The 19,474-nt window shown below is 49.6% G+C and overlaps 1 protein-coding gene across 1 annotated transcript in view; it reads left to right on the top strand.

The window, feature by feature from the left end:
* LOC139268361 (mucolipin-2-like) overlaps positions 1-19,474 on the top strand; it is a 67,556-nt gene that overhangs the window by 32,047 nt on the left and 16,035 nt on the right. Inside the window, exons 8-11 of the mRNA XM_070886433.1 lie at positions 3,039-3,188; positions 10,179-10,280; positions 11,063-11,185; positions 16,999-17,205. Coding sequence (XP_070742534.1) covers positions 3,039-3,188; positions 10,179-10,280; positions 11,063-11,185; positions 16,999-17,205 — 582 coding nt within the window. The remainder of the gene's footprint in view (positions 1-3,038; positions 3,189-10,178; positions 10,281-11,062; positions 11,186-16,998; positions 17,206-19,474) is intronic.

Raw genomic sequence — 19,474 nt, 5'->3', positions numbered from 1 at the left:
TGCCCTGTCGGAGAAACTTTACCCCCACGGAACGCTGCAGTTGAAGCAGAAGGCCCAACACCACCATCTCCATGGAAACGAGGGCCGTTCACGACCCAAAGGGCTTTACAGCCAATGAAGCACTTTTGACGTGTAGTCACTGTTGTAATGTGGAGGAAGTGCATCCGGGAGGGCGCTGAGCACCTCGAGTCTCGTCGCCGAGAGCATGCAGAAACCAAGCGCAGGCAGCGGAAGGAGCGTGCGGCAAACCAGTCCCACCCTCCCCTTCCCTCAACCACTGTCTGTCCCACCTGTGACAGGGACTGTGGCTCCCGTATTGGGCTGTTCAGCCACCTGAGGACTCACTTTTAGAGTGGAAGCAAGTCTTCCTCGATTCCGAGGGACTGCTGGTGATGATGATGCTGCCACAAACAGCAAGGTTCTGTTGATCTGTTGTAGCGATGTTGGTTGAGCATCAAGGGACGTCCTGCTACGTTAAATGCATTTTATAAATGTACGTTGTTGTTTGATAAATATTGGTCAGGACACCAGAAAGAACTCCCCTGCTCTCCTGCAAAATGGTGCCATGGGATCTTTTACAACCACCAGAGGACAGACGGGGCCTCGATTTGACATCTCATCCGAAAGGAGACACCTCCGACAGTGCGGCGCTCCCTCAGCACTGCCCCTCCGACAGTGCGGCACTCCCTCAGTACTGCCCCTCCGACAGTGCAGCACTCCCTCAGTACTGCCCCTCCGACAGTGCAGCATTCTCTCAGTACTGCCCCTCCGACGGTGCAGCACTCTCTCAATACTGCCCCTCTGACAGTGCAGCACTCTCTCAGTACTGCCCCTCTGACAGTGCAGCACTCCCTCAGTACTGCCTCTCCGACAGTGCAGCACTCCCTCAGTACTGACCCTCCGACAGTGTAGCGCTCCCTCAGTACTGCCCCTCCGACAGTGCGGCGCTCCCTCAGTACTGCCCCTCTGACAGTGTGGCACTCCCTCAGTACTGACCCTCCGACAGTGTAGCGCTCCCTCAGTACTGCCCCTCCGACAGTGCAGCACTCCCTCAGTACTGCCTCTCCGACAGTGCAGCACTCCCTCAGTACTGCTCCTCCGACAGTGCAGCACTCCCTCAGTACTGCTCCTCCGACAGTGCAGCACTCCCTCAGTACTGCCCCTCCGACAGTGCAGCACTCCCTCAGTACTGCCCCTCCGACAGTGCGGCACTCCCTCAGTACTGCCCCTCCGACAGTGCAGCACTCCCTCAGTACTGCCTCTCCGACAGTGCAGCACTCCCTCAGTACTGCTCCTCCGACAGTGCAGCACTCCCTCAGTACTGCTCCTCCGACAGTGCAGCACTCCCTCAGTACTGCCCCTCCGACAGTGCGGCGCTCCCTCAGTACTGCCCCTCCGACAGTGCGGCACTCCCTCAGTACTGCTCCTCCGACAGTGCAGCACTCCCTCAGTACTGCCCCTCCGACAGTGCAGCACTCTCAGTACTGCCCCTTTGTCAGAACGTGGAAGAATGATTTGCTCTGGGCTGGATCGGAGAGCGTGGTGCAGAATCGCTGTCCTCGTCAGTCCTTCAGGTGTTGCTGTTTCTGAAATGGAACGGCAGAACCTCGGAATTGTTAAATAGATAGAACATAATACATCGGAACTAGAGGAAAAGTAGTTTTCAAACAGGGAACTCTGGGGGAGGTGTTTCGAATGGGACAAGTAGAAATGTGAAAAATTTGTTTGAATGATGTTTTGTCCATAACAACTTGCATTTATATAGCGCCTTTAATGACAACATTTATATATATATATATATCTATATATAATTTTATTTATTCATTCCTGGGATGTGGGCGTTGCTGGCCAGGCCGGCATTTATTGCCCATCCCTAATTGCCCCTTGAGAAGATGGTGGTGAGCTGCCTTCTTGAACCGCTGCAGTCCGTGTGGTGAAGGTGCTCCCACAGTGCTGTTAGGGAGGGGGGCTTGCAAACATTGCATCACCACATCTACGCCACGAATCTGTAGTCTCCAGAGAATACAACTGCTGTACCACCATACCAATCCAGGCCGACCTGAACAACCTACCAGCAACCCCCCTCAAACCTCGAAGGCCATTCTGGACCGTAACCGAAGCCCTTCAGCGATCTCCCCTCAGCCTCGATGACCGAAGGCGAAATGTTTGGATGAACTGCGACATACAGAATGGATTCCTTCGCGAGGACCCCACAGTACAACCTGAAGGATCAAACCTTCCCCACAAACACTGGACAACCATCGACCGCCTCAGAACCGGTCACGGTCGATGCTGCCATCTTCTCCATAGGTGGAAGACTAAAGCCTCCCCATCATGTGACTGTGGAGCTCCTGATCAGACCCTGGAGCACATCATCGAGCTCTGCCCTCAGAGGGAATTCACAGGCAGCCCACAGGATATCCACCCTGTTACACCGGGAGCTTGGGCCTGGACATGAAGAATTATCAGGATGGTGTGTGACTCGGAGGGGAACTTGGCGAAGATGGTGCTCCCATGCGCCTGCTGCCCTTGTCCTTCTAGGTACTGTCGAGCTTCTTTAACAATAACCATTTGCATTTATATAGTGCCTTTGGGAGCATAGAAACGTAGGAACAGGAGGAGGCCATTCAGCCCCTCGAGCCTGTTCCACCATTCAGTGAGTTTATGGTTGATCTGTGACCTAACTCCATCTATCCGCCATTGGCCCATATCCCTTAATACCTGTGGTTAACAGAAATCTATCAATCTCAGATTTAAAATGAACAATTGACGTAGCACCAATTGTCATTTGTGGAAGAGCGTTCCAAACTTCTACCATCCCCTGTAATGTAGTAAAACATCCCAAGTCACTTCACAGGAGCAATTATCAAACAAACCTTTGCCCCAAAGAACACAAGGAAATACTAGGTCAGGTGACCAAAAGCTTGACGTGAAATGTTGTTTGATAATTGCTCGCGTTTTACAAAGCTAAAGCTGCTATATAAATACAAGTTGTGATGCGATGAGGCTTGAGGGTAACTGTTGTTTTATCATTGCAGAGATTTGTCACGTTCTTCCTGAAGAGATACAACCAGAACGTGTGCTTATCCGATCATTTGGAGTTTGTGAATGGCTGGTACATCCTGATCATTGTCAGCGACTTAATGACCATCACTGGCTCTGTCATGAAAATGGAAATAACGTCCAAGGTATGAAGGGAATAATGTCACGGTTTATACAGAAGGCGAAGCACCTTATCCCACTGGTGTCTTTCTTGGTGATGGTGGGGGCAGTGCTGTACGGCAAGGACAGGCTGGTGGAGGACCTTTGTCTTATGGATGTACGTCTCAGTAAATATGTCGACAATGTCCTGGAGGTCAGCCTCTGAATTTGCGCAGACGCAGGCGTAGATGAGAAGGGGGATTTAATAATGGGAAATGTGGAAATGGCTGAGACCTTAAACAATTATTTTGCTTCGGTCTTCACAGTGAAAGACACAAAAACCATGCCAAAAATTGCTGGTCACGGGAATGTGGGAAGGGAGGGCCTTGAGACAATCACTATCACTAGGGGGGTAGTGCTGGACAGGCTAATGGGACTCAAGGTAGACAAGTCCCCTGGTCCTGATGAAATGCATCCCAGGGTATTAAAAGAGATGGCGGAAGTTATAGCAGATGCATTCGTTATAATCTACCAAAATTCTCTGGACTCTGGGGAGGTACCAGCGGATTAGAAAGCAGCTAATGTAATGCCTCTGTTTAAAAAAGGGGGCAGACAAAAGGCAGGTAACTATAGGCTGGTTAGTTTAACATCTGTAGTGGGGCAAATGCTTGAAACTATCATTAAGGAAAAAATAGCGGGACATCTAGATAGGAATAGTGCAATCAAGCAGACACAACATGGATTCATGAAGGGGAAATCATGTTTAACTAATTTACTGGAATTCTTTGAGGATATAACGAGCCTGGTGGATAGAGGTGTACCGATGGATGTGGTGTATTTAGATTTCCAAAAGACATTCGATAAAGTGCCACACAAAAGGTTACTGCAGAAGATAGAGGTACGCGGGGTCAGAGGAAATGTATTAGCATGGATAGAGAATTGGCTGGCAAACAGAAAGCAGAGAGTCGGGATAAATGGGTCCTTTTCGGGTTGGAAATCGGTGGTTAGTGGTGTGCCACAGGGATCGGTGCTGGGACCACAACTGTTTACAATATACATAGATGACCTGGAAGAGGGGACAGAGTGTCATTTAACAAATTTTGCAGATGACACAAAGATTAGTGGGAAAGCGGGTTGTGTAGAGGACACAGAGAGGCTGCAAAGAGATTTGGATAGGTTAAGCGAATGGGCGAAGGTTTGGCAGATGGAATACAATGTCGGAAAGTGTGAGGTCATCCACCTTGGGAAAAAAAACAGTAAAAGGGAATATTATTTGAATGGGGAGAAATTACAACATGTTGCGGTGCAGAGGGACCTGGGGGTCCTTGTGCATGAATCCCAAAAAGTTAGTTTGCAGGTGCAGCAGGTAATCAGGAAGGCGAATGGAATGTTGGCCTTCATTGCGAGAGGGATGGAGTACAAAAGCAGAGAGGTCCTGCTGCAACTGTATAGGGTATTGGTAAGGCCGCACCTGGAGTACTGCGTGCAGTTTTGGTCACCTTACTTAAGGAAGGATATACTAGCCTTGGAGAGACGATTCACTAGGCTGATTCCGGAGATGAGGGGGTTACCTTATGATGATAGATTGAGTAGACTGGGTCTTTACTCGTTGGAGTTCAGAAGGATGAGGGGTGATCTTATAGAAACATTTAAAATAATGAAAGGGATAGACAAGATAGAGGCAGAGAGGTTGTTTCCACTGGTCGGGGAGACTAGAACTAGGGGGCACAGCCTCAAACTACGGGGGAACCAATTTAAAACCGAGTTGAGAAGGAATTTCTTCTCCCAGAGGGTTGTGAATCTGTGGAATTCTCTGCCCAGGGAAGCAGCTGAGGCTAGCTCATTGAATGTATTCAAATCAAAGATAGATAGATTTTTAACCAATAAGGGAATTAAGGGCTATGGGGAGCAGGTGGGTAAGTGGAGCTGAGTCCACGGTCAGATCAACCATGATCTTGTTGAATGGCGGAGCAGGCTCGAGGGGCTAGATGGCCTACTCCTGTTCCTAATTCTTATGTTCTTATGTACTGTAGCTCGACGACAGAGGTTGGGGTGGTCTTGGACCTGGCCTGGAGACAGCGAAGGTTGAACAGGTTCCCATGAGTTCTGTAGTTTAGTTCCACTCCAGCGGGGAGTTTGTTGATTGTGAGGTGGAGCATGGCAGTGAGAAATATCGAGAAGAGCGTTGGTGCGATGATGCAGCCCTGTTTGACCCCGGTCCAGATGTGGATTAGGTCTGTGGTGGATCCATTGGTAAGGATCACGGCCTGCATGTCATCATGGAGCAGGTGGAGGATGGTGACAAACCTTTGGGGGCATCCGAAACGGAGGCATGCCAGACTCGAGATTCCCAAAGCAAGCGCTCTACTCAGAACTCCTTTCCCGGCAAATGAGCCAAAGGCGGGCAGAGGAAACATTACAAGGACATCCTCAAAGCCTCCCTGATAAAGTGCAACATCCCCACTGACACCTGGGAGTCCCTGGCCAAAGACCGCCCTAACTGGAGGAAGTGGGAGGGCGCTGAGCACCTCGAGTCTCATCGCCGAGAGTATGCAGAAATCAAGCGCAGGCAGCGGAAGGAGCGTGCGGCAAACCTCTCCCACCCTCCCCTTCCCTCAACCACTGTCTGTCCCACCTGTGACAGAGACTGTGGCTCTCGTTTGGACTGTTCAGTCACCTAGAACTCATTTTAACAGTGGAAGCAAGTCTTCCTCAATTCCGAGGGATTGCCTATGATGATGATGATGGTGTCGTTCTTTAGACTAACCCTATACCTGCGAGTACTTTTCTTCTTGTGAAGGGTCTCTAAATTCCCCCCTGTTCTCTGAGCGATACAGATCACCCGTGCCCAAGACGGGAGGCTTGGGTATTTCATTCTGCTGGGCTCCACCGATGGTATTGCCATTAACTGGAACATGTCTCAGGTATGAATGTGAAGGACTGCGGCACATCACAAGTGTGGATACATTGGGTACACTACACTGGCCGCAATTTCAATCAATTTCTAGGATGGCCGAGCTCCAGTGGGAGATAATGGGCCGGATTTTGCTGAAGAAGTAATGGTGCCTGAAGGACGCTTGCCGTTATTAATGGCCAGCAACTTTATTAACCCTTCGCTGACAGTTCACCCCATTTCCTTCTCAGTCCTTTGTTTATTTCAAAAGTCCTTGCAGCTCATTGGTTAAGAACATAAGAATTAGAAGCAGGAGTCGGCCATTCGACCCCTCGAGCCTGCTCCGCCATTCAATTAGATCACTGCTGATCATTTACATCGATTCCACCTTCCTGCCCGATTTTCACCCCCCGCACTCATCCCTCAATTCCCCGAGAGTCCAGAAATCTATTGATCTCATCCTTGACTACACTCAACAACTCAACATCTACAGCCCTCTGGGGCGGAGAATTCCAGAGATTCACCACCCTCTGAGTGAAGAAATCCCTCCTCATCTCCGTCCTGAATGGCCGACCCCTTATCCTGAGATTGGTCGTTTACTAGTCCGAACCCGAGTCCCCTCGTGTTCCTGCAGTTTGATATCAAGTAATATTCTGAGTTAATTTTTCCTCTACACCTCTATAAGAGCACCTGTCACACGCCCCATCTCGAGGCTGAAGAGCCCCCAGTCTGTCCACACGCAACTCCTCCGTCCGACTCTGGGGACCGGGATCGAGTCTCTTGTCTACACTGCCTCCAGCGTTTGCAGGTCTCTTCTTCCTCGGTGACCAGAGCAAGTCTCGGTATATTACGTAGAATGACATAGATTATGTTATGTATGTAAACTTTACCAGTGTGTAAGACTTGCCACCAGGGGGCGACCTTTGAAAGTACTGAACCTCTTCGCCTCAACCACTTCCTGTTCCACATTCTAACCACTCTCTGAGTGAATAATGATTCTGTATTTCCCTATTGGATTTATCAGTAACTATTGTGTATTTATTGTGTGCAGTTTTGGTCTCCTAATCTGAGGAAGGACGTTCTTACTATTGAGGGAGTGCAGCGAAAGTTCACCAGACTGATTCCTGGGATGGCAGGACTGACATATGAGGAGAGACTGGATCAACTGGGCCTTTATTAACTGGCGTTTAGAAGGATGAGAGGGGATCTCATAGAAACATATAAAATTCTGATGGGATTGGACAGGTTAGATGCAGGAAGAATGTTCCCGATGTTGGGGAAGTCCAGAACCAGGGGTCACAGTCTAAGGATAAGGGGTAAGCCATTTAGGACTGAGATGAGGAGAAACTTCTTCACTCAGAGAATTGTGAACCTGTGGAATTCTCTACCACAGAAAGTTGTTGAGGTCAGTTTATTAGATATATTCAAAAGGGAGATGGATATCTGGCCCTTACAGCTAAAGGGATCAAGGGGTATGGAGAGAAAGCAGGAAAGGGGTACTGAGGGAATGATCAGCCATGATCTTATTGAATGGCGGAGCAGGCTCGAAGGGCCGAATGGCCCACTCCTGCACCTATTTTCTATATTTCTATGTTTCTATGTCCCGAGTTTTGGCTCCTCCTGCAATGGAAACATTCTCTCTACATCTACTATGTCCAGCCCATTTACAGTCTTAAATCCCTCTGTCCACTCACCTATGTCTTCTCTTTTTTTATTTTTAAAGCAAAAAACCCAAACCTGTTCAATCTTTCCTGACAGCTGAACTCTCTCCATTGTGGGGCCATGGCTGTGAATCTGTTTTGCACTTTCTCCCGTGTCTCTATGTCCTTTTTATGGCACGGAGACCAGAGCTGCGCACAGTGCCCTGACCACGGTCCTGAACAAGTTTAACTTAACTTCACTACTCTTGAATTCTATACCCCAGAAATAAATCCCAGGGCATTTATAATTGCTTTGTTGACTTGTGATTCTGCTTTTAATGATTTGTTCACCTGTGTCCCTCGATCCCTTTGCTCTTCCAGTCCATTCAGCTTCTTAAGAACATAAGAAATAGGAGCAGGAGTTGGCCATTCGGCCCCTGGAGCTTGCTCTGCCATTCAATAAGATCATGGCTGATCTGATCATAGACTCAGCTCCACTTCCCCGCCCGCTCCCCATAACCCCTTTATTCCCTTATCGCTCAAAAATCTGTCTATCTCCACCTTAAATATATTCAATGACCCAGCCTCCACAGCTCTCTGGGGCAGAGAATTCCACAGATTTACAACCCCCTGAGAGAAGAAATTCCTCCTCATCTCAGTTTTAAATGGGTGGCCCCTTATTCTGAGACTATGTCCCCTCGTTTTAATTTCCCCTATGAGTGGAAATATTCTCTCTGCATCCACCTTGTCGAGCCCCCTCATTATCTTATGTTTCCATAAGATCACCTCTCATTCTTCTGAACTCCAATGAGTATAGGCCCAACCTACTCAACTTTTCCTCATAAGTCAATCCCCTCATCTCCAGAATCAACCTAGTGAACAGCCTCCAATGCAAGTATATCCTTCCTTAAATACAGAGACCAAAACTGCACGCAGTACTCCAGGTGTGGCCTCACCAATACCCTGTACAGTTGTAGCAGGACTTCTCTGCTTTTATACTCTATCCCCCTTGCAATAAAGGCCAACATTCCATTTGCCTTCCTGATCACTTGCTGTACCTGCATACTAACTTTTCATACACAAGGACCCCCAGGTCCCTCTGTACTACTGCACTTTGTGATTTTTCTTCATTTAAATTATATAATTTGCTTTTCTATTTTTACTGCCAAAGTGGATAACCTCACATTTTCACACAATTTACTCACCTGCCAAATGTTTCCCCACTCACTTAGCCTGTCTATATACCTTTGCAAATTTTTTGTCTCCTCCTCACAACTTGCTTTCCCACCCATCTTTGTATCATCAGCAAACTTGGCTACATTACACTCGGTCCCTTCATCCAAGTCATTAATATAGATTGTAAATAGTTGAGGACCCAGCACTGATCCCTGCGGCACCCCACTAGTTATTGTTTGCCAACTGGAAAATGACCCATTTATCCCGATTCTCTGTTTTCTGTTAGTTAGCCAATCCTCTATCCATGCTAATATATTACTCCCAACCCCATGAACTTTTATCTTGTGCAGTAACCTTTTATGTGGTACCTTATCGAATGCCTTCTGGAAATCTAAATATACCATATCCACTGGTTCCCCCTTATCCACCCTGCTCGTTACATCCTCAAAGAACTCCAGCAAATTTGTCAAACACAATTTCCCTTTCATAAAACCATGCTGACTCTGCTTGATTGAATTATGCTTTTCCAAATGTCCTGCTACTGCTTCCTTAATAATGGACTCCAGCATTTTCCCAACCACAGATGTTAGGATAAATGGTCTATAGTTTCCTGCTTTTTGTCTGCTTCCTTTTTTAAATAGGGGTGTTACATTTGCAGTTTTCCAATCCGTTGGGACCTCTCCAGAATCCAAGGAAATTTGGTAAATTACAACCAATGCATCCACTATCTCTGTCGTTACTTCTCTTAAGACCCTAGGACGCAGGCCATCAGTTCCGCCTTTAGTCCCATTATTTTACTGAGTACTACTTCATTAGTGATAGTGATTGTATTAAGTTCCTCCCTCCCTATAGCCCCTTGATTATCCACTATTGGGATGTCTTTAGCTTCTTCTACCGTGAAGACCGATACAAAATATTTGTTCGACATCTCTGCCATTTTCCTGTTCCCCATTATTAATTCCCCAGTCTCATCCTCCAGGGGACCAACATTTACTTTAGCCACTCTTTTCCTTTTTATGTACCTGTAGAAACTCTTACTATCTGTTTTTATATTTCGTGCTAGTTTACTTTCATAATCTATCTTTCCTCTCTTTATTATTTTTTTTTAGTCGTTCTTTGCTGGCTTTTAAAAGTTTCCCAATCCTCTGGCCTCCCACTAGTCTTGGCCACATTCTACACCCTTGTTTTCAATTTGATACCCTCCCTTATTTCCTTAGTTAGCCACGGATGGTTATCCCTTCTCTTACAGTCTTTCCTTCTCACTGGGATATATTTTTGTTACGAGTTATTTCCCAAGGTGTATAATAACAGCTTTTTTTTGATTTCAGAACCTCACAACGTACGATGTTTGCAGCATTTTCCTGGGCACCTCTACCCTGTTTGCCTGGGTTGGAGTCATAAGATACCTGGGATATTTCCAGAAATACAATGTAAGTGTCGCTGCAGACAAGGGAGTCGTGAAATTGCGCCCAAAATGTGCTTGAGATCGCGCTGGTTGGATTAGGCTTCAAGTTCATTTGCACAATCACAGACGGAAAGTCCAGCGCAATCGGGCAGTGTGATAGAACTCAATTATTTCTTTGTTTGTCCTTCCATTGAGACGTAGCCCTCGATGTATGTAAGAGCGGTAACCCGGTGCAGTTTTATTACTACAGCTAAAGATGGGTTTATCACCAAACATTAGCATTTTAATCAGGGTGTTCCATCCTCCACCTCTGGTTAACCTGATTTAAATTCACTGAAAATGGCTTAAAAACACCATACTGAACCATTTAACAGTTTCACTGGTGTACACTGGTCGGTTTCTCAGTAAATTAAATCTGTTTTGATGTGAGGAAAGGTTTAAAACGTGCCGACCAGTGCCCGTGCGCCTCAAACAATGAGCGCGATTTGAAGGGCCTTCCCGAACCAGCGCAATCGGCTGAATATCGCAATGTCCACCCGGGGGCGGGGCCAGTTTGTGGGCAGGGCCTGATCCGGGCCAATTGAATCTGGTACCAGCGGAAAAGGTCGCGGAAAATGCGAACGTCAGTGTTTTTGGCCGTAGCTCACCTACGGTTATAATTCCCGGATCTTTTGCGCTAGGGTTCAGCCGATTCCGCCCAGACTGCGCTGGTGTTTACTGGCGGGAGCGCGACCCCAGTGACGTTGCGGAAATTTCCACCCGGTGACTGAGCGAATCGTGGATTAACGCCGCTTTACCTGTCCGCAGGTGCTCATTCTGACGATGCGGGCAGCTTTTCCGAAGGTGTTACGCTTCTGTTGCTGTGCGGGCATGATTTACCTGGGCTACATGTTCTGTGGCTGGATCGTATTGGGACCGTATCACTCGAAGGTACTCACTGCCAACATAACGTCGCATCAAACTTCAAATCCACTCCTTGATATCTATCGCGAGAGCTTCTGCTTATTTGTGGAATGTTATTTCCTTGTCACAGTACATTGACAAAACCACGGATTGTTCCACCAGGGCACCGCTTTGCTGCAAGAGTGGAGAGACGGGAGAGCCTGGTTTTGTTCTCCGCAGAACAGGCAAGGTTAAGAGGAAATTTAATCGAGGTGTTCAAAATCATGTGGGCATAGAGTAGATCGGGAGAAACTGTTCCCAGGGGCAGGAGGGCCGGTAACCAGAGGGACACAGATTGACGATAATCGGCGATGGAACCAGAGGGGGAGACGGGGAGAATGTGTTTTCGCAGCGAGTTGTTGTGATCGGGAACGCGCTGCCTGAAAGGGCGGTGGGAGCAGATTCAATAGTAACTTTCAAACCGGGAATTGGATAAATACTGGAAGGGGAAAGATATGCCGGGCTGTGGGGAAAGAGCGGGGAGTGGGACTGATGGGATCGCTCTGTCACAGAGCCGGCACAGGAACGATGGGCCGAATGGCCTCCTGCGCTGGGAGATTCTATATTGCTGACAGGGAATGTTGTGGCTGTCCAGCAGAGGGCAGTGTCGTTACAGGAAATGAGGTCAGGAGTCTGTCAGCAACTGGGATAATAAGAGAAAAATGTATAATTTTGTTTTACAGTTTGGAGAATTTTTGTACCCACCTATTTGAATATAAAATAAACTTTAGTGGTGCTTTATACTTAAAGATAGTTTTGGGTGAAGACAAAACGCATTTATATCGCATCTTTCGCATCCTCAACTCGGGGCTGCCTCTGGTCGGACGTATTCCTGGGGGTTGTATGATGGGACTTCCTGGCTCCCCCCGTCGCCTCAACCCCCCCACCTCCGCAACCCCCCACACCCACCCCACCCTGGTGTTGCTGGAAGCTGTGACCTGGAGATTAATTGCCAATTCCAGGAGTACGGGGTAAGCCTAGGGGGATGGTAATCCCTCTCCTCCGGACGTCCCAAAGCTTCACAGCCAGAGGATTGCGTTAGAAGCGCAGTCACTTGTCGTAAAGTAGACAAACCTGGCAGCCAAAGTTCGCACACCACAAGACCCCACAGGCAGTAAATGACCAGCAAATCTGGCCCCCTCTTTCGGATGAGACGTTGAACTGAGGCCCCGTCTGCTCTCGGGTGGATGTAAAAGATTCCGTGGCACTATTTGAAGAGGAGCAGGGGAGTTATCCCCGGTGTCCTGGCAAATATTTATCCCTCAATCAACATCACTAAAACAGATTATCCGATCATGATCACATTGCTGTTTGTGGGAGCTTGCTGTGCGCACATTGGCTGCCGCGTTTCCCACATTACAACAGTGACTACACTCCAAAAGTACTTCACTGGCTGTAAAGCGCTTTGGGACATCCTGAGGTCGTGAAAGGCACTATATAAATGCAATCTCTTTGTTAGTTAAGGGATAACTGTGGGCCAGGACACGGAGAACTCTCCTGCTCATCTTAGTGTACTGCTGCGAGATCTTTTATGTCCTCTTGGACAGCTAGACACTGGCTTAATGTCTGATAGACGGGACCTGCAGCAGTGCAGCACTCCCACTGATATGTCCTTACTATACAGTATAAATGCACACGAGGCCCCTACTTGAGAGAAGGTCACTCTGTGACCAGTTACCTTTATTACCAAGACCTCAAGTGATGAAGGTGGGTGAAGCTTCCCCTTTTATACCTGAAAGTCCAGGTTAGGAATGTCTCCCACAAGTTCACCCCCTTGTGGTCAATGTTCTCAAGTGGTACAACTTAGGTCAGTTTATACATGGGTTACACTGATAGTTGAATACATGACACCCACCATGGTGCACTGAACTGATCCGATCAGGGCCCAGGAAAGGCGAGGGCCCAGGGGCAGCACGGGCCCAGCCCACACTGGGTCCGTACAGCAGAGCAGGTCTCCAGTCGTCCTGGTTAACCCTTGCCACTGGACCAAGACCTAGCTCTGTCAAGCCCCGTGTGGTGGCTGGTGTGCAACGGTCACCCCACGTTAAAAAAATCCACCCACAGGCATCTTCCACCCTTCAGGATGTAGTTCGGGATCTGGAATATTAGGTCCTTCATTGAAACACCTGTGAACTCATCCTTTTTGGCGTGGAAGCAAGTCATCCTCGCTTCGAGGGACTGCCTATGATGATGATGAGGCTAAATACTCAAGTGGGCCTTAAACCCGCGAATCTAGCAAGTGAAGAGGTGATTGATCGAGCCTTTTAGGATTTTGAATGGAATTGATGGGGTAGATGGAGAGAGGAATGGGGTGGAGTGGGCATGGGACCCAGTGATTCCTGTGGAGCTGGGAGCAGCAAGGTGGTGAGTGGGAGGGACACGGAGAGAGAGCAGTCAGTAAAGGGGGGAGTGGGAGTGAAAGAGGGGGAGTGGGAGGGAGCAGTCAGTAAAGGGGGGAGTGGGGACGGCACTGAGAGAGGAGCAGTCAGTAAAGGGGGAGTGGGAGTGAGAGAGGGGGAGTTGGAGGGAGGGAGGGAGCAGTCAGTAAAGGGGGAAGTGGGAGTGAGAGAGGGGGAGTGGGAGGGAGGGAGGGAGCAGTCAGTAAAGGGGGAAGTGGGAGTGAGAGAGGGGGATTGGGAGGGAGAGAGGGGGAGTGGGAGGGAGGGAGGGAGCAGTCAGTAAAGGGGGAAGTGGGAGTGAGAGAGGGGGAGTGGGAGGGAGGGAGGGAGCAGTCAGTAAAGGGGGAAGTGGGAGTGAGAGAGGGGGAGTGGGAGGGAGGGAGGGAGCAGTCAGTAAAGGGGGGAGTAGGAATGAGAGAGGGGGAGTGGGAGGGAAGGAGGGAGGGAGCAGTCAGTAAAGGGGGGAGTGGGAGTGAGAGAGGGGGAGTGGGAGGGAGGGTTGAGCAGTTGGTTAAGGGCTGAGTGATACCCAGGAACCTCACTGTGGGTAAAGACTGAAAGATTGTTTCCACCGATGACGATTATGGAACAAAGGGATGGATGTGTACAGGGTGCTGCGCGCCCTGAATTTACATGGCAAGCTCCAACACACGGCGGAGTGAGATGCAGGAGGGGTGAGTATGGCCAGTGGTGGCTCACGGTGCTGTGGGGATGGGAGCGGCACTCCTCCACTTCACACTCCACACACGGGAAATTCAAACAAACTTTCCCAACCAGCTGTGTCTCAGTCGGTTACACCCTCGCCTCTGAGTCAGAGGTTTGTGTGTTCAAGTCCCATTCCAGAGTCTTGGTGCAAAAGTCTAGGCTGACACTCCCACTGCAGTACTGAGGGAGCGACGCACTGTCGGAGGGGCAGTACTGAGGGAGTGCTGCACTGTCAGAGAGGCAGTACTGAGGGAGTGCTGCACTGTCGGAGGGGCAGTACTGAGGGAGTGCTGCACTGTCGGAGGGGCAGTACTGAGGGAGTGCTGCACTGTCGGAGGGGCAGTACTGAGGGAGTGCCACACTGTCAGAGGGACAGTACTGAGGGAGTGCTGCACTGTCGGAGGGGCAGTACTGAGGGAGTGCTGCACTGTCGGAGGGGCAGTACTGAGGGAGTGCTGCACTGTCGGAGTGGCAGTACTGAGGGAGTGCCGCACTGTCGGAGTGGCAGTACTGAGGGAGTGCCGCACTGTCGGAGTGGCAGTACTGAGGGAGTGCCGCACTGTCGGAGGGGCAGTACTGAGGGAGTGCTGCACTGTCGGAGGGGCAGTACTGAGGGAGCGCTGCACTGTCGGAGGGGCAGTACTGAGGGAGCGCTGCACTGTCGGAGGGGCAGTACTGAGGGAGCGCTGCACTGTCGGAGGGGCAGTACTGAGGGAGTGCTGCACTGTCAGAGGGGCAGCACTGAGGGAGTGCTGCACTGTCGGAGGGGCAGTACTGAGGGAGCGCTGCACTGTCGGAGGGGCAGTACTGAGGGAGTGCTGCACTGTCGGAGGGGCAGTACTGAGGGAGTGCTGCACTGTCGGAAGTGCTGCCTTTCAGCTGCGACGTTAAACCGAGGCCCTGTCTGCTCTCTCAGATGGACACAAAAGATCCCAGGGCACTATTTTGAAGAAGAGTAGGGAAGTTCTTCTCGGTGTCTTGGGCCAATATTTATCCCTCATCAACATCAGATTATTTGATCATTATCACATTGCTGTTTGTGGGAGCTTGCTGTGCGCAAATTGGCTCCCAGCTTTCCTATATTACAAAAGTGACTACACTCCAAAAGTACTTCATTGGCTGTAAAGTGCTTTGGAATGTCCGGTGGCCGTGAAAGGCGCTATATAAATGCAAGTCTTTTTCTCTTTTACCATTTAATTGGCGGTCCCTATGAGGATCGCTGTTTCGGCCGGTTTGAACTATAGAAACTAGATAGAGCTTGCCAGGTGTGTACTGCACTTAGTGTTTGATGCAGACAGGTCCTGAAACAGTTACAAGACCTTTCTTTGCTATTTAAATCGTTGAGCGCTGATCCCAGGGGCAGCCAGGGACACGGAGCAGTCTGGCGATGGGCCGCGCCCCCAGCACTGACCACGGGCGGAATCTCGCGCCCAGAAATTGGTATACCTTGCGTCCGTTCCCACATTGGTTTCTGCTCACTCCTCAGTGAGTGGCAGCTCTGTGTGTGTGTGTGCCAGGGGAAGGGGGCAAAGTTCACAAAGAAAGTCCTTGAAGAGTTGAAAGACCAGTTCCGTAAACGCCATCCAGTACTCGCCATTTAAATCCGGACCAGGCCAAGAAATCCAGCCAGAAATAAGTTGCCGATTGACGGATGGTGCGTTAAAAAGAAAGACTTGCATTTATATAGCGCCTTTCACGAACCCTAGCCAGTGAAGTACTTTTTGACGTGTGGCCACTGTTGTAACCTAAGAAACATGAGCAGTGATGTAAGCTGTACTAATCTGTTAATGTGAAGCACTGACCACACTCGACCAGCTCCGCTGGGCAGGCCACATTGTCCACATGCCAGACACGAGACTCCCAAAGCAAGCGCTCTACTCGGAACTCCTTCATGGGCAAACGAGCCAAAGGTGGGCAGAGGAAACGTTACAAGGACACCCTCAAAGCCTCTCTGATAAAGTGCAACATCCCCACCGAAACCTGGGAGTCCCTGGCCAAAGACTGCCCTAAGTGGAGGAAGAGCATCCGGGAGGGCGCTGAGCACCTCGAGTCTCGTCACCGAGAGCGTGCAGAAACCAAGCGCAGGCAGCGGAAGGAGCGTGCGGCAAACCAGTCCCACCCTCTCTTTCCCTCAACCACTGTCTGTCCCACCTGTGACAGGTACTGTAATTCTCGTATTGGACTGTTCAGTCACCTGAGAACTCATTCTAAGAGTGGAAGCAAATCTTCCTCGATTGCGAGGGACTGCCTATGATGATGATGACTAATTATGTGTTAGTTTGGGGGCGAGGTAACTAGTTTGCCCTGTTGTGGCAGTGCTCAAAGGGAGCCAACTCCTCCAAATGGGTTTCATTCTTAACTCCCACCTCAGGGGCCTCCCAGGATACAGGAACATTCAGCTTGTTTGGCTGGAATTTAAGTTTGCAATTATATATTGTTCCACACGTTTATACTTGCATTGATTGACTTAGCTTAAACTTTGTAACCGGTTAAATCTGTAGCTTGAGTTATTTTAATTTGAGCTTTCAGTCCGGGTTTATTGTGACATCTCTGCCAGACATGTGACCGATGCATGTACCCTATGGTTGGCACGCACCAATCAGAAAGCAGGCTGGTCTGACTGCCTTTTGTGAGACCCATTGACGTAGGTCGTGGTGAAGTTGACCTATTTGTTTTATATCTTGTTTTCCCTTTCAGTTTGACAAGTTAAGCGCTGTTGCTGAATGTCTTTTCTCTCTCATCAATGGCGATGACATGTTTGCAACATTTGCAGAAATCCAAGAGAAAAGTAACCTGCTGTGGCTGTTCAGTCGCATCTACCTGTACTCCTTCATCAGTCTCTTCATTTACATGGTGCTCAGTCTCTTCATCGCCCTCATCACCGACACTTACGACACGATTAAGGTAAACGTTCAAATATAAAACAAAATGGTCAATGGTGGGTCAATGCCAGCAAAATCATTTCATTCTACTTTTTAAGTTAGGTGGAATATCTCGACTGTTTCCCATATCGTTCCCTCTGGTGACTCGGAAGTGCCTTTGAGGATTGCACAATATCCGACCATCTTTCACCAGTTAAAGGCCATTTATGATTTTTAAAAAAATAATAATTTAGGTTGGAGCGACTACCGTTTCACAACTTCCGCTTGTCTTCCATTTTACAAAGTAGCAATTTTCAAACATTCAGGAATTTAGCTCTCAGCTCCAGAGAAAGAGATTATATAGTTGAGGGAAACACTGCTGGATGAAACCTTGTCCTTATACAGGGGCTCAAGCATATAAATCTAGGCTGACACTCCCAGTGCAGTACTGGGGCAGCGCCGCACTGAGGGAGCCCTGCACTGTCGGAGGGGCAGTGCTGAGGGGGTGTTACACTGTCGGAGGGGCAGTACTGAGGGAGTGCTGCACTGTCGGAGGGGCAGTACTGAGGGAGAGCTGCACTGTCGGAGGGGCAGTACTGAGAGAGTGCTGCACTGTCGGAGGGTCAGTACTGAGGGAGCCCTGCACTGTCGGAGGGGCAGTACTGAGGGGGTGTTACACTGTCGGAGGGGCAGTACTGAGGGAGTGCTGCACTGTCGGAGGGGCAGTACTGAGAGAGTGCTGCACTGTCGGAGGGTCAGTACTGAGGGAGCCCTGCACTGTCGGAGGGGCAGTACTGAGGAAGCGCTGCACTGTCGGAGGGGCAGTACTGAGGGAGTGCTGCACTGTCGGAGGTGCAGTGCTGAGGGAGTGCTGCACTGTCGGAGGGAGAGTACTGAGGGAATGCTGCACTGTCGGAGGGGCAGTACTGAGGGAGTGCTGCACTGTCGGAGGGGCAGTACTGAGGGAGTGCTGCACTGTCGGAGGGGCAGTACTGAGGGAGTGCTGCACTGTCGGAGGGGCAGTACTGAGGGAGTGCTGCACTGTTGGAGGGGCAGTACTGAGGGAGTGCTGCACTGTCGGAGGGGCAGTACTGAGGGAGTGCTGCACTGTCGGAGGGGCAGTACTGAGGGAGTGCCGCACTGTCGGAGGGGCAGTACTGAGGGAGCGCTGCACTGTCGGAGGTGCCGTCTTTCAGATGAGACATTAAACCGAGGCCCCGTCTGCTCTCTCAGGTGGATGTAAAAGTTCCCACGGCACTATTTTGAAGAAGAGCAGGGGAGTTCTCCCCGGTGTCCTGGGGCCAATATTTATCCCTCAATCAACATCACTAAAACAGATTATCTGGGTCATTATCACATTGCTGTGTGTGGGATCTTGCTATGCTAAAATTGACTGCTGCGTTTCCCACATTACTACAGTGACTACACTCCAAAAGTACTTCATTGGCTGTAAAGCGCTTTGGGACGTCCGGTGGTTGTGAAAGGCGCTATATAAATGCAAATATTTCTTACTTCTTTTCCCCTGTTTTTTTCTTCCTTTTCCCCTTTTTCCTTCCTTCCTTCCTTCCTTGTTAAATGCTGCTTTTAACTTCTTTGTCCATTTTACAATTGACTTGTCCCCTCTCTCTCTCTCACCATCAGCCCCTGTTCCATTCCTCAGTCAAGAGTGCAGCCTACCATCCAAGCAGACTATGTTTCAATCAGTCGCACTGTTCAGTCGACCCCAGTGTTCAGGCTAGCCACCCTCAGGTTGGAGGTATTGCAGCAGGTTTCATCACATGACCTCCCGCCACCGAATGTCCCGCCCTCTCACGTCTGCCATTGGTCCACCCACATGTCTCTCCTGCTCACGCATCACTGTGATGTGTGCACCAGTGAGCGTGCTGACACGCTTGTGGAGCTGTTGCACTGTGAGTGGCTGAGCCAGTCACGTGATGTTCACAAGACTCAATAAAACCCCAGTCCATTGAGTTCAGGTTCCTCACGATGAGATGTGCAGTTGTAGATGAACTGGTCGGGTTCAGTTTGATTGTTAAACCGTTGCTAATAAACCAGCTCGTTCTTTACAGCAACTGTGTAGCCGTGAATTCTTCAGCAAAGAACCCCTGAAGCAGATACAGTCCATCCGCCTCCCCGCACACACCGGAAAGTGAACAGACTCCTGGGTTTGCCCGTAGCGTGTCCAGGAGATTAATCTTCAATCCTCGGAGACTCCACCCCAACCCTGGCGGGTTGCTGACCCCAATCCTGAGCGTTGCTCAGGAGCAGTCCAGGGTACGCTGCCCTGGTGCCCGAGTTGGTAAAGCCAGTCT

The sequence above is a fragment of the Pristiophorus japonicus genome, chromosome 8 (assembly GCF_044704955.1).
Source record: "Pristiophorus japonicus isolate sPriJap1 chromosome 8, sPriJap1.hap1, whole genome shotgun sequence".
In the NCBI taxonomy this organism is placed as follows: Eukaryota; Metazoa; Chordata; class Chondrichthyes; family Pristiophoridae; genus Pristiophorus; species Pristiophorus japonicus.
Note: the sequence above shows the minus strand (reverse complement) of the source record. Positions and strands in the feature narration are given on the sequence as shown.